Raw genomic sequence first — 14,109 nt, 5'->3', positions numbered from 1 at the left:
TCACTTATAGTGGCACTTTAAATTTGTTCCGAAGTACATAAAGAATGTTGACCTTTTGATTTCCTTTTTTCTTGATATAACCACCAAAAAGATAGATGACAGATATACAATAGATAGATAAACAAAAAAGACTACCATCAATTTTTTGCATGCCAAACTAGGGCCTTTTTGACTACTGGTCATACCGGTTCCACAGCCTATAGCTGCATAGTATGACAGATCGCGACCTCTGCTGCTGTTTCCAATATTTTTGCATATTGTGTTCAGCACACGTTTTGTGGTTTAAGCTGTTACCTAATTTGCATAATTTCTTGAGTAAGTCTGATGCTAAAACAACATAGGCAGTGTGTGCAAATAAATGGCAGTAAGTACAGTTCAGCTTTGCTAATTTCTTTGTTTTTCTTTAAAGAACAGAATGCTGCAAAAGAATAAATTACCTTAAATGATTGAGAGGTGCTAGTAGGCAAAAAGCGATGCATATGAGTCCATTTCAATTGTTTAAAATTGCACTTATGGTTATTTGTCCAGTCATTCTTTACAATTGTAAATGTTATGGGGATTAATAATAGAATGTATTTAACACAATTATCCCCTTCCGTTTAATTTTATCAGTATTATGTGAAATCTATGACACTTATTGTCTTCTCACTACATCTAAAACAGTGTGTCCACAGAGAAGAGTTCATTCATGTGCTATAAAATGTATAAAAAAGTTTTTTAATGATGAAAAAGACATTGTTTTATCAAAAGCAACTCTTGATAATATCTCATATCAAAGCAAGGTTGTTTTTCAGTGAGACGTGTGTTTAATAAGGTTTCAAAGTTATGTCCTCACTTTTTGTCAACACCATCAGACATGAATTAAAATGTAATAAAATCAGGGGATATCGGGCAGCTGTCACTCTAAAGGACTCCCTTGCCGCAGTGCTCTTCTGCAGAGTACATCAATGTCACACAGGCTCTGCTAAGTTTTATAGTTTTAGAATATTTTAATTCTAATGTAATATTTCCTGTGTCACAACCATGATAAGTCAACACCATCTTCCAGTTTCTGAAGAAATTATTTGAAATATTTAAATCATTTTATTCAAACACTGTTTGTTGTGGTTGTTTTAATACAGTAATTACAGTTTTTTACAGACGCTAGGACACATTTCTCAATAGTTAGGTCACTTTTGCAAAACTCTTCACACAGTGAGCACAACAGAAGTCTATGTGGGCTAAACTGAGGATCAATTATCATTGTTTTGGCACAAAATGCATTCAATGACTACATCTCTCAAATTTCATGAATTCTTTTCTCACTCAGACACAACAACTGACAAAAATCTTTGTACGTACAGGACACTTTGCACGTGCTTACATTCTGTTTTCAAAACTGTTAAACCTATGTTCAAAACAATAACATAATGCAAAACTGAATAAGACAGCAAAATTCACTGCAATATTTTATTGAAACATATTTCAAATCTAAAAATGCGAGTAGTTTAGCATTACTATTCTATCTGTATCAGTGGATGGTGTGTATACAAATTCTTGTATTTTAGAATTACTTAGTGTAAAAAAATAAAAATAAATAAACAACATAAAATATTGACGAACTCTGCATCATGTCTGATTCATTCCAGTAACAAATATTGCAGTTATAAACAATATATATTGCAATTATAAACAGAGATGTGTCCTTGTTTTACACAAGAAAACACTGTGTAATGCTACATGTTGTTAGTGTTTTTTAGCTCATTGTTTTGTGGGTGACAAAGTGTATTTGTCGGCTGTCAACCTTTGCTAGTGTTCTGGAAGAATGAGTTTATTTGAGAACTGAATAAAGTGTTTTGGTAGTTGTGGTGCATTTTGAATGTGAAATGAACTGCTTTGCCAAGCTGAAAGTCGGTTAGGAGAATTGTGTGAAGAGTTTTGCAAAAGTGACCTACGTATTGAGAAATGTGTCCTAGCGTCTGTAAAGAACTGTAATTGATTCAATGTATTTGATAGTTAAAATGACTACAAATTCAGGTTTTGGTCACCACCGTCAGATGTCAGTTCTGTCACGAATTCCGTCAGATGAATATTTTGATGATATTTCATTATGATATCTTATATTTGTTGTGGAATTGTTGGTCACGTGTGAAAGTGTAATCTGTCTACTAATGTGAGAATGTGTTTTGAAATGTTAAAAACATCTAGAAAGCTGTTAAAGATAAAGTTAAAATTATATCACACAGTCCAAGTTAAAAAACACTTTTTTTAAAAGAGAAAAGTTGGGAGGTTGTATCAAAGCATAGCTCAGTAGCTTAGCACATATAAGATACATAAATGTAGTTTCCTTTGTCTAAGTACAAAGTTTTATTTTTTCAATTTTGCACCCTGTTTTGTCCCACTTCTCAAGAATGACTACAGTCTATGTTTTTCTAAATTTATATGACCCCCTCCCCTCTTCATGAAACATGCCTATGCATTGCATAAATTGCATACAAATCCCTTTTTGTGCATCTGCTAACAGAAAGTTATGGATTTTACACCATGACAATCTGCAACATGAAGGATGTTCATTCATTCTGTGATAACATTACCATGAATTGATTTTGAGTTGTTGTTCACTGCACATGACTATTTAGTGAAACCCACCTTGTATTGGTAACGATTGGATTTGTTTCCTTGAAGGTTCTTGATGAAAGGATTTGGGTGGAATTCGTCATCATCTGTAAATCTGGATGTTGCAATGACTGGTCTAATAACTCCAGGCTTTGTCTAAGACAGATAAACAAGAAATATGTATTTAAACTCGTAATTATACATTTTTTTCTTGCAATTGCAAATTTATAATTCTCATAAGTTAGTTTTTTTCTTGCAATTCTGACTTGTTTTGTCACAACTGTCAGTTTTAAAGACTATTTATGTGAAGAAGAAAAAAAAAACGTACTAGTTTCTTACCAATGCATGTTTATATCTCACAATTCTGACATCGCATTTTGCATGTTGTAAACTCGCAATTGAGAGAGAAAAAAAGGTCTTTCAGATAAAAAACAGCAATTACGTTTTTTTTTTTTTTTTTTTTTAATTCAGTGGCTTCCATTTCAATTACATGAACCCTGGCTTAAAAAAAGAGTTGATTTGTGTTTCCTTTGTCCTACTCTAAGGCTCTGTTGCAAAACCTTACATCACCTTTCCTTTCGCTACACTTTTATACATTTCTGAATTGAGGAGATTAATTGCTGCAGTTTTTGCAAGTGGAATTTTCTCACTTGATACAAGACTTCTACTTCGTCTGTGGTCATCGTTGTCTTATTCTCCTATTAATGACACGCCAGACATTTTAATAGAAGACAGATCTGGACCGCAGTCAGACCTGTCTGTTTTTTTTCCCCAAAAAAATAGCTGATCACAGCATACATTTCCACTGTCTGTGGTATCATCTGAGATGAGCTCAGGCCCAGAAAACTCGGCAGCATCTCTCCATAGGATTGATGTACAGATTTTGATTTGTTGGATTTTGGAAGTTGGATTTCTTGATGCAGTGGACTGTGTTTATTGAGAATAGTTTTACAAAATACTCCTTAGCATATATGGCTATATTTAACACAGTAGCATGATGATTTATCAGAGAGCTCAGAGGTTACATACAGCAGAGGTTTCCTGATTTTCCCTATACGGATTGATATTTCTTCTTGAATCTTTTCACAATATTATGGTAGATAATGATAGACAAAGACTTTGCAATCCTGCATTAAAAATGTTACTTTTTGAACAGTTTGACAATTCTCCCAATAGGTTTGGCATAAAGTGGTAAGCCATGAACCATCTTTCCTTGCAAAGACTGACCCTCACCTATTACCAATTTTTGGAGTATGTTTCAGTCATCAAAATTCAAATATGTTTATATTTACAAAACACAATTAAACTTGTTAGTGAAAACATTGGAAATGTTTTCTTTGTAGTATTGTCAGGTACAGTTTTTTACAGACGCTAGGACACATTTCTCAATACTTCTTTTGCAAAACTCTTCACACAATTCTCCTAACCGACTTTCAGCTTGGCAAAGCAGTTCATTTCACATTCAAAATGCACTACAACTACCAAAACACTTTTTTCAGGTCTCAAATAAACTCATTCTTCCAGAACACTAGCACAGGTTGACAGCCGGCAAACACACTTTGTCACCCACAAAACAATGTCCTAAAAAACACTAACAACATGTAGCATTACACAGTGTTTTCTTGTGTAAAACAAGGACACATCTCTGTTTATAATTGCAATATATATTGTTTATAACTGCAATATTTGTTACAGGAATGAATCAGACATGATGCAGAGTTCGTCAATATTTTATGTATTTTTATTTGGGTCCATGTTTACATCACAATACAAACCTATTCAGCAGTTGTCTACTTTTGTAATGAAATTGAAAGAGTAACACCTGTGTAGATGTTCATCTACAATGAGAATCAGCTGTGGCTGGTTAAACTGCATTTTTAGATTTTAAATATGTTTCAATAACATATTGCTGTTGAATTTTGCTGTCTTATTCAGTTTTGCATTATGTTATTGTTTTGAACATAAGTTTAACAGTTTTGAAAACAGTATGTAAGCACGTGCAAAGTGTCCTGTACGTACACAGATTTTTGGCAGTTGTTGTGTCTGTGTGAGAAAAGAATGCATGAAATTTGAGAGATGTAGTTATTGAATGCATTTTGTGCCAAAACAATGATAATTGATCCTCAGTTTAGCCCACATAGACTTCTGTTGTGCACACTGTGTGAAGAGTTTTGCAAAAGTGACCTAAGTATTGAGAAATGTGTCCTAGCGTCTGTAAAGAACTGTAATAGTAATGCTCCCTGTTGTTGGTGTTTGTTAGGTCGGTGTGTAATGAGTGATTATATGTTTTTTCTGAAATAATATACAATATATGCAAAGGTTATAAACCTACTGATTTATAGAGTTTTGTGTTGAGCACATCAGTGTGTTGTTGGCTGGTAAACAGAGACATTTATATGATGTGTGTGTGTGTGTGTGTGTGTGTGTGTGTGTGTGTGTGTGTGTGTGTGTGTGTGTGTGTGTGTGTGTGTGTGTGTGTGTGTGTGTGCACCTGGTATTCATCACGTTGTGGGGACCAAATGTCCCCACAAGGATAGGAATACCAGTAGATTTTGACCTTGTGGGGACATTTCTCAGGTCCCCATGAGGAAACAGGCTTATAAATCATGCACAATGAGTTTTTTTGAGGAAGTAAAAGTATGCACAATCTCCTGTGAGGGCTAGGTTTAGGTGTAGGGTAGGTGTAGGGCGATAGAAAGTACGGTTTGTACGGTATGAAAACCATTACGCCTATGGAATGTCCCCATAAAACATGTAAACCCAACATGTGTGTGTGTGCGTGTGTGTGTGTGTGTGTGTGTGTGTGCGTGCGTGCGTGCGTGCGTGCGTGTGTGTGTGTGTGTGTGTGTGTGTGTGTCTGTGTGTGTGTGACATTTTTAGTGCAATACCCATTTTGGAAAGAGATAAAACAGTTTTGAATGCTGTTTGCTTTTGCTAGAGATTTGCAGAGCTTTGAATTTTGTGTTTGTGTTTAGTGTTTTGAGGCAATGGGCCAAAGATTGAGCCAGTTTGAGCCATAGATATTTTTGAGTCCTTAATTAATTATATTTTTTTACAAACTCTTTCTGTTTCATACTTCATCTTGATGCTTTCCTTTTACTTTTTCCATGAAGAGTTCATGCTGCCTTAGAATTTGGCCACAGCAGCACAGCATAATTGTGCTGTATTCATCCTGTCTAACATTTAGATCAGCCTTTATGTCAGAAGGGCATGGCGCTTTTAAATGCTACCTACTCAGGCAGCTCATTAGGAACAGAGTCAACATCTTCATCATCCCCCAGTTCTTTACAGCAATGCCATAGAAGAACCGTTTTTGGTTCCACAAAGAACCATTCAGTCTAAGGTTCATTAAAGAACCATCTCTTTCTTTCCTTTTTATAATCTGAAGAACCTTCTTTTTTGTGAAACAGAAAGGTTCTTCAGATGTTAAAGGTTTTTTTATGGAACCATTTAGAAAAAAAAAAGGTTCTTCTATGGCATCGTGAGCACCTTTATTTTTAAGAGTGTATTTACTGATCTACTGTAATGTAGCAAAAACGGAGGTAAACTTTTTTAATGCAAATAAATATGATGCTCAAATCCATTTAAACTCAAATAAAAATGCTTACCAGTGTTTTTTCAGTAGTTACAGAGAGTTGAAAAGGAGAGCTTGCCTACGGAGAAAGAAAATTATATTCAACATTATTTCACATTTGACATGATATAGATTGTTGATTAAGCTGATGAACACTCTGGACATGAATGAAATAGTTTTGAAACAAGTGCATCCACAATATCCTCTTAACTGTTATAATATTATTAGAAGTAATATCATTCATGGGCCCCTCTATGTCTGTCTTTTCAGAGTTTTTGATATTCCATTAAATCCTGATGCTAAAACATGTGGAACAACAGGAACAAACTGACTCTCCAAATCCTGTAATTTGTGTATGACAAGAAAATGTGTCCCAATTGTCCAAGTGAGATGAAATTCTGTTCTTAGAATGTAAACAGTGTCTAAAATGCTATTATTATAAAGTGAATACCTCACTAAAGGAAAGAAAACCTGCAACCTCACACAGGCAGTGTTGGGGAAAAGTAATACATTAAAATATTGCGTTACTCCCTAAAAAAGTAACTAATTATGTTACTTAGTTACTTTTTATGGAAAGTAATATGTTACTTTATTTTTATGTTACTTTTGCATTTTAATTCTGGACAGGGCTTGCTTGTTTGTTTCTAATATAACAATTTAGATTTTTAGCAAATGTTAAAGCCCTTTCACACCAAAAAGTGAAATGAAAAAGCCTAAGGCTGAAGGAAAAGTAAATTCATGTCTATATAGTAGAACTGTAGGAAAAGGAAGTTCAACACTCTTCAGCAATGAGAAATATGAAGCACAAATGTTAGTTAATCTAAAGTAAGTTTTGCTCTTTCTGTGCGTATGGTTGAATTGGATCAACAAAGGTCAGCAGCAAAGACATTGGTTAATAAAATGGGATTAAATACACAAAGGAAACAAAAAGTAACTTTTTTGTAGTAATAGATATTTTTTTGTTAATGAAAAAGTAATGCATTACTTTACTAGTTACTTGAAAAAGTAATCTTATTGCGTAACTTGAGTTATTTGTAATGCGTTACCCCCAACACTGCACACAGGTCACCTCAGACTTATCATAAAAATAAAGTAAGTGTCACAAACGGGACGACCAAGAGTGAGGATCCAAATGCAAGGCTTTATTTTGATGATCGTAGACAGGCAGACAGGGTCGAAAACACCAGCAAACATGAACAGCGAAGATAATCCAATAGCGTAATCCAATAAACAAGCGTGGGTCAAAATCCAGGTGGGCAGTCCAAATGAAACAATGAAATGAAAACAAGAAACTAGAAAACTATGACTAAGACTGGGAAAACAAAAACAGAACTATGGCTAGGGAAAACAACAAGGAGACTGGGAAAACCTGGGAGCAAGGAATAACGCTTGGTAAAGTCCGCAAATGCAAATCAATACTTCGCAGAGTGTGTGTGTCCTGAGCTTGTATTTATGGTAGACAAACAGGAAGTAACCATAGAGGCAGCAGAGGGAGCAGCAACAGTCAGTGGGGGTAAGGGCTCCCTCTGCTGGCCTGGCGTAACATAGCCCCCCTCCAAGGAGCGGCTTCCAGACGCTCCAAAAAACAACAGGAAGAAACAGTCCAGGGGAGCGGTGGGGGGGCCAGGAGACTGAGGCAGAACAGGTTGGGCAAAGGCCCTCCAGAGCAGGGCAGGAGATTCAGGAGCCCTCCAGGGCAGGGCTGGAGGCAGAGCAGTCCTTTGAGGTGGAGCAAGAGTCTTAGGAGCCCTCCAGGGCGGAGCAGGAGGCTTAGCGACCCTCCGGGGCAGAGCAGGAGGCGTAGAAGCCCTCCAGGGCAGAGCCGAAGGCGGAGCAAGGGGTTTAGGAGCCCTCCAGGGCGGAGCAGGAGGCGGAGCGGCCCTCCAGGGCGGAGCAGGAGGCGCAGGAGCCCTCCAGGGCGGAACAGGAGGCGCAGGAGCCCTCCAGGGCGGAACAGGAGGCGCAGGAGCCCTCCAGGGCGGAACAGGAGGCCCAGGCGCCCTCCAGGGCGGAGCAGGAGGCGCAGGAACCCTCCAGGGCGGAGCAGGAGGCGCAGGCGCCCTCCAGGGCGGAGCAGGAGGCGCAGGAGCCCTCCAGGGCGGAACCGGAGGCGCAGGAGCCCTCCAGGGCGGAACAGGAGGCGCAGGAGCCCTCCAGGGCGGAACAGGAGGCCGCATCATGGACTGGGACCTGGGGAGAGCAGAGACAGAGGAGGCAGACAGAGCAAGGAGAGAGGTAGAGAGTTCATGGGGGAAGGTGGCCTCCCTAGTCGTGACTAGGCAGACGAGAACTTCAGGAATGGCTTTCGTGGTCGTGTCAGAGACGACAGGGAGCCTAGGCGGTGCAGGCACAGTGTGAAGCCTTGGCGGCGCAGGCAGAGCAGGGAGTCCTGGCGGAGCAGACAGAGCACGGAATCTTGACAGAGCACGGAATCTTGGCAGAACAGGCAGAGCAAGGAACCCTGGCGGAGCTGGCAGAGCAGGGGGCATAGGTGGTGCAGGCAGAGCGTGAGGCCTTGGCGGTGCGGGCAGAACGTGAAGTCTTGGCGGTGCGGGCAGAGCGTGAAGTTCCGCTATGTACGCCACCTCCGAAAGAGGTATAGGCGCAGCGGACATGCGTGTAGATGAGGTCTCCAGAGCAAACTTGTGGGCGGACTCCTGGGCAGAAGAGGGCACTGGGGCGCAGTGTACAGCCCACACACTCAAAATGGCGATTGCCATAGCAGGTAGCGCAGTTGGCAGAGGAATGCCCTCCGGGTCAGTGGGCGTGAGGCTTGGGAGCGTTGGCTCTGCATGGCTTGGGAGCATTGGCTGTGCATGGCTTGGGAGCGTTGGCTCTGCATGGCTTGGGAGTGAAGGCTCTGCGTGGCTTGGGAGCGAAGGCTCTGGTAGATCAGACGAAACATGTCCCGGCTCTGGATGTTCGGGCGAGACGTGACCTGGCCTGGAAGGAACTGCTGTGACTTGATTGGGCGTGACAGGAATAGCAGTGACTTGACTTGGGATGACAGGAACAGCTGTGACTTGGCTTGGCGTGAGAGGAACAACTGTAACTTGACTCGGCGTAACAGGAGCAGCTGTGACTTGACTTGGCGTGACAGGGGCAGCTGTGACTTGACTTGGCGTGACAGGAGCAGCTGTGACTTGACTTGGCGTGACAGGAGCAGCTGTGACTTGACTTGGCGTGACAGGAGCAGCTGTGACTTGACTTGGCGTGACAGGAGCAGCTGTGACTTGACTTGGCGTGACAGGAGCAGCTGTGACTTGATTTGGCGTGACAGGAGCAGCTGTGACTTGACATGGCTTTGAGGGAGTGGTTGTGACTTGAGTTGGCTCTGCTGGGGCAGCGGCGGCTGGACATGATTCAGGTGGTACTGCTGTGTCTTGATGTGACGCTGTAAGCGCTGTGGTAACTTGCTTATCTTCTGGAAGTGTTGGGGTGTTTTGCCTTGACTCAGGATGTGCTGCTTGACTTGGCTCAGGAAGTGCTGCTTGACTTGGCTCAGGAGGAACAACTGCTGTAACTTGACTTGACTTGACAGGAGCATTAGCTGTAACTTGACTTGACCTTGCAGAGACAGCAGCCATGATGTGACTTGACTTGACAAGAACAGGAGCTGTGTCGTGACTTGACTGTACCGGAGCAGCAGACATGGCGTTAACAGGCGATGGTTTGGTTGACGTGGCGTTAGCAGATGCTGGCTCGGCTGATGTGGTGTTAGCAGGCGCTGGCTTGGCTGATGTGGCGTGAGCAGGCGCTGGCTTGGCTGACGTAGCATTAGCAGGCGTTGGCATCAGGATTATGGCTTGACGTGGGTCTGGCGTGGCGGCCATCTTGGGTGCAGGCTCTGGCATGGCGGCCATCTTGGGTGCAGGCTCTGGCATGGCGGCCATCTTGGGTGGTAGCTCTGGTGTGGCGGCCATCTTTGCAGCGGGCTCTGGCGTGGCGGCCATCTTTGCAGCAGGCTCTGGCGTGGCGGCCATCTTTGCAGCAGGCTCTGGCGTGGCGGCCATCTTGACCAGGAACTCAGGAACGGGAGCCATCTTGTGAACGGGCTTTGGGACGGTGGCCTTCTTGTGAACAGACTCGGGAAGGGAGGCCATCTTGGGGATTGGCTCAGGAACAGCAGCCATCTTGTGATCAGGTTCGGGGATGGCGGCCATCTTGTGAACAGGCTTGGGGGTGGCAGCCATCTTGTGAACAGGCTCAGGAAAGGCGGCCATCTTGTGAGCAGGGTCTGGAAGAGCGGCCATCTTGTGAACAAGATCAGGAAGGGGGACCATCTTGTGAACAGGATCAGGAAGGGCGGCCATCTTGTGAACAGGCTCAGGAAAGGCAGCCATCTTGTGAGCGGGGTCTGGAAGAGCAGCCATCTTGTGAACAGGATCTGGATGGGCGGCCATTTTGTGAACGGGTCTTGGGATGGCAGCCATCTTGTGAAGGGGCTCTGGGCTTGCAAACATCTTGTGCTGAGGCTCGGGGTTAGCAGATATCTTGTGCTGTGGCTCAGGACTAGCAAACATCTTGTGCTGTGGTTCTGGGCTAGCAGACATCTTGTGCTGAGGCTCGGGGCTAGCAGACATCTTGTGCTGTGGCTCAGGACTAGCAAACATCTTGTGCTGTGGTTCTGGGCTAGCAGACATCTTGTGCTGAGGCTCGGGGCTAGCAGACATCTTGTGCTGTGGCTCAGAGTTAGCAGACATCTTGTGCTGAGGCTTTAAGCTGGCAGACATCTTGTGCTGTAGCTCCTCTAAAACACCCATAGTGAACGGAGAGCCAAACAACTGCAGTGCTAAATAAATGTATTGCTGGAGGGTCCAGCCAGGCTGGTGTAGTGGCATCAGGGAACCAAATGGCTCGGAAAGTCCACCACGAAAAAATATTATTAAACAGACCTCATCCATTGAAGTAGCCTTTGCCAGTGTAATAAAATCCAAAATGTACTCCTCAATGGGACGCTCACCTTGACGGAGACGGATAATCTGGGTGGCTGGGTTCATGGTGAACTGCTGGTGGATAAAGCCGCTGGATCCGGGTGTGGCGAAGTATTCTGTCACAAACGGGACGACCAAGAGTGAGGATCCAAATGCAAGGCTTTATTTTGATGATCGTAGACAGGCAGACAGGGTCGAAAACACCAGCAAACATGAACAGCGAAGATAATCCAATAGCGTAATCCAATAAACAAGCGTGGGTCAAAATCCAGGTGGGCAGTCCAAATGAAACAATGAAATGAAAACAAGAGACTAGAAAACTATGACTAAGACTGGGAAAACAAAAACAGAACTATGGCTAGGGAAAACAACAAGGAGACTGGGAAAACCTGGGAGCAAGGAATAACGCTTGGTAAAGTCCGCAAATGCAAATCAATACTTCGCAGAGTGTGTGTGTCCTGAGCTTGTATTTATGGTAGACAAACAGGAAGTAACCATAGAGGCAGCAGAGGGAGCAGCAACAGTCAGTGGGGGTAAGGGCTCCCTCTGCTGGCCTGGCGTAACAGTAAGAATTAAACATAGTTGGTTGAAAGATACTAGTAAAAAAGACCAATTTATAGTTGAATTGTTGCAATATAGTGTAAATTTTATATTTACAGTCATAATGTAGTAGCTATAGGTTGTATAATAGGATTGTATCTGAATGAATGAAGGCTATAGAAATTTCTGAGTGTAATCGAAGGGTTCAAACCCCAAAATCAGTTGCTGGTCTGTTATGACAGATTGGGGAATAGCAGGGAAAAATACAGCTATTAAAATGTAAACATATAATTCTACATAGTAAATACTGCAAAATGAAAAGGAGAAAACACTTTCTTTGTATGTCCAATCAGTTTTCTATACTTACGTCTAAAATCTAGGTGTGAAATGTCTATGTAAAATCTGGGCTCTAGATTGGCTTGCATGCTCAGATTCAATGGTGGCCTATACAAAAATAGTTTGACTAATTAAACCTGCTCTGAAAAAAAAAGGCTTAAGCAAATTGTAAGTGTTATCAGTGTTAGCATATTCTAAGTTTCTAAAGTGCTAAGATGACATTTCTGCATGAAGTACTGCAAAATAAGAATATTTCCAAAACTATTGCTCAGTAAGACTTTATAATAAATGATTTATTGGATTTGCTTTCTCAGTATGAAGTCTGAGCGTAAAATATGTAAAGAGATCAAAAATGAATGGAAAACGTACATATCTTGTTTCACGTCCCAGTAGTTTAGGAGATGGCGAGGACGTCTGTGGCTTTAGAAGTTCAGAATAAAAGAAAAAGAATGACTTAAGAAAGCTCTCAGCGGCTGAAAGTGGCACACGTTTCAAAGCAAGTACAGTGAACATAATCAAAATGGCAAGCTGCGTTTGAACAGCAGGGGCTAAAAGGTAACTGGCTAAGATTGAAATTTTCTTTTTGATAACAGAGGTCTTCTTATAATCAGGAAATTGTAGCACTTTTAAAAAATCGATATAACAATCTATTCTATTGATTTATTTATTTTTCTTTTTTCTTTTTCTCCTGAGTAAGAAAATATATTTTATAGTTCAGTCACGGCAATGTTTTTTTCTTGGGTGAAGACTGTTATACACACAAACAAAATATTTAATTCCTAGAAAAACACTATAATTTATGTTTTGACTGAATATGATGCCGTAATGACTAATCACAGCAAAGATTAGATAATTCCTGGTGTTAATCTTTAATTACATACCCTTGATGCCTCCGCTGCCAAAGACTTCACATTGGCTTTGTTCACATGACGCTGGAAAAATTGATTAAAACATGAACATTGCTACATAATACAGAATACTGTTTAGGATAGCTTTGAGCAGGGTGTGTTGTGGAGACAGCTCACTTTTTGGATCGAGTCCTCGAGGACTTCATCAATGGTTGCGTACAGTTCTGCGGTCTGTTGACGCAGCTGCGCAGGAGAGCGCATCTGCACAGAGAGAAGAACACTTCACAGTAATGCTTAGGTTGGGATAAACCAGAAAATTAAATACGTCACAAATTACAGTTTTTTTTAATTGGTTTGGCGCAGTTTTCACAAGCAACTGGTACATTTTCAAAACTCTTTGTACTTATATCACAACAGATCATCAAAAGTGCACTTTTTTCAAACATTTCAGCATATTTTCAATTGTGTTAGTACAATACACATAATCACAAAATATCCTTTTCACTACACAAAATAAGTTTTTCATCTAAATAAATGTTTAAATAAATGTTTAAATAAACTGCCTTTCATAATGTCATCACTATCAAATTTTTGATTTGCATCTCTTATCATTCAGTTTAATACATTTGTCTGTCATTTAATTCAACTGATCTTGTTTTCTGGTCATTTGTAAGTTACAAATTGCTGCAAGAGCTTTCAATCGAGAAATACTAATAACTAATAGTTTCCCCTGATGATCACAATTAGTTACCATATAAGTAGAACTGTGTTTGAGACTTTGCACTGTTCAAATAGGTGAATACTGTAAATATATTTTGCTAATGTAAATATGCACTGCCTGGCCAAAAAAAAAAAAAGTCACCACCAAAAAAAAAGGTCATACACTCTAATATTTCGTTGGACCACCTTTAGCTTTGATTACGGCACGCATTCGCTGTGGCATTGTTTCGAAAGCTTCTGCAATGTCACAAGATTTATTTCCATCCAGTGTTGCATTAATTTTTCACCAAGATCTTGCATTGATGATGGTAGAGTCTGAGCCTTCTCCAGCACATCCCAAAGATTCTCAATGGGGTTAAGGTCTGGACTCTGTGGTGGCCAATCCATGTGTGAAAATCATGTCTCATGCTCCCTGAACCACTCTTTCACAATTTGAGCCCGATGAATCCTGGCATTGTCATCTTGGAATATGCCCGTGCCATCAGGGAAGAAAAAACCCATTGATGGAATAACCTGGTCATTCAGTATATTCAGGTAGTCAGCTCATTCTTTGAGCACATAC

At 41.1% G+C, this 14,109-nt stretch overlaps 1 protein-coding gene across 4 annotated transcripts in view; it reads right to left on the bottom strand.

Moving 5' to 3' along the window:
- mlip (muscular LMNA-interacting protein) overlaps window positions 1-14,109 on the bottom strand; it is a 68,404-nt gene that overhangs the window by 13,821 nt on the left and 40,474 nt on the right. For 2 of the 4 annotated variants that reach the window (XM_073834273.1, XM_073834277.1), the window contains exons 7-11: window positions 13,005-13,088; window positions 12,861-12,911; window positions 12,349-12,399; window positions 6,204-6,248; window positions 2,629-2,751 (exon numbers count right to left, since the gene is read on the bottom strand). In XM_073834273.1, coding sequence (XP_073690374.1) covers window positions 2,629-2,751; window positions 6,204-6,248; window positions 12,349-12,399; window positions 12,861-12,911; window positions 13,005-13,088 — 354 coding nt within the window. The remainder of the gene's footprint in view (window positions 1-2,628; window positions 2,752-6,203; window positions 6,249-12,348; window positions 12,400-12,860; window positions 12,912-13,004; window positions 13,089-14,109) is intronic. The other 2 variants (XM_073834276.1, XM_073834274.1) reach the window with 2 other exon arrangements.

This window comes from Garra rufa, chromosome 2 (genome assembly GCF_049309525.1).
Source record: "Garra rufa chromosome 2, GarRuf1.0, whole genome shotgun sequence".
Taxonomy (NCBI): Eukaryota; Metazoa; Chordata; class Actinopteri; order Cypriniformes; family Cyprinidae; genus Garra; species Garra rufa.
Note: the sequence above shows the minus strand (reverse complement) of the source record. Positions and strands in the feature narration are given on the sequence as shown.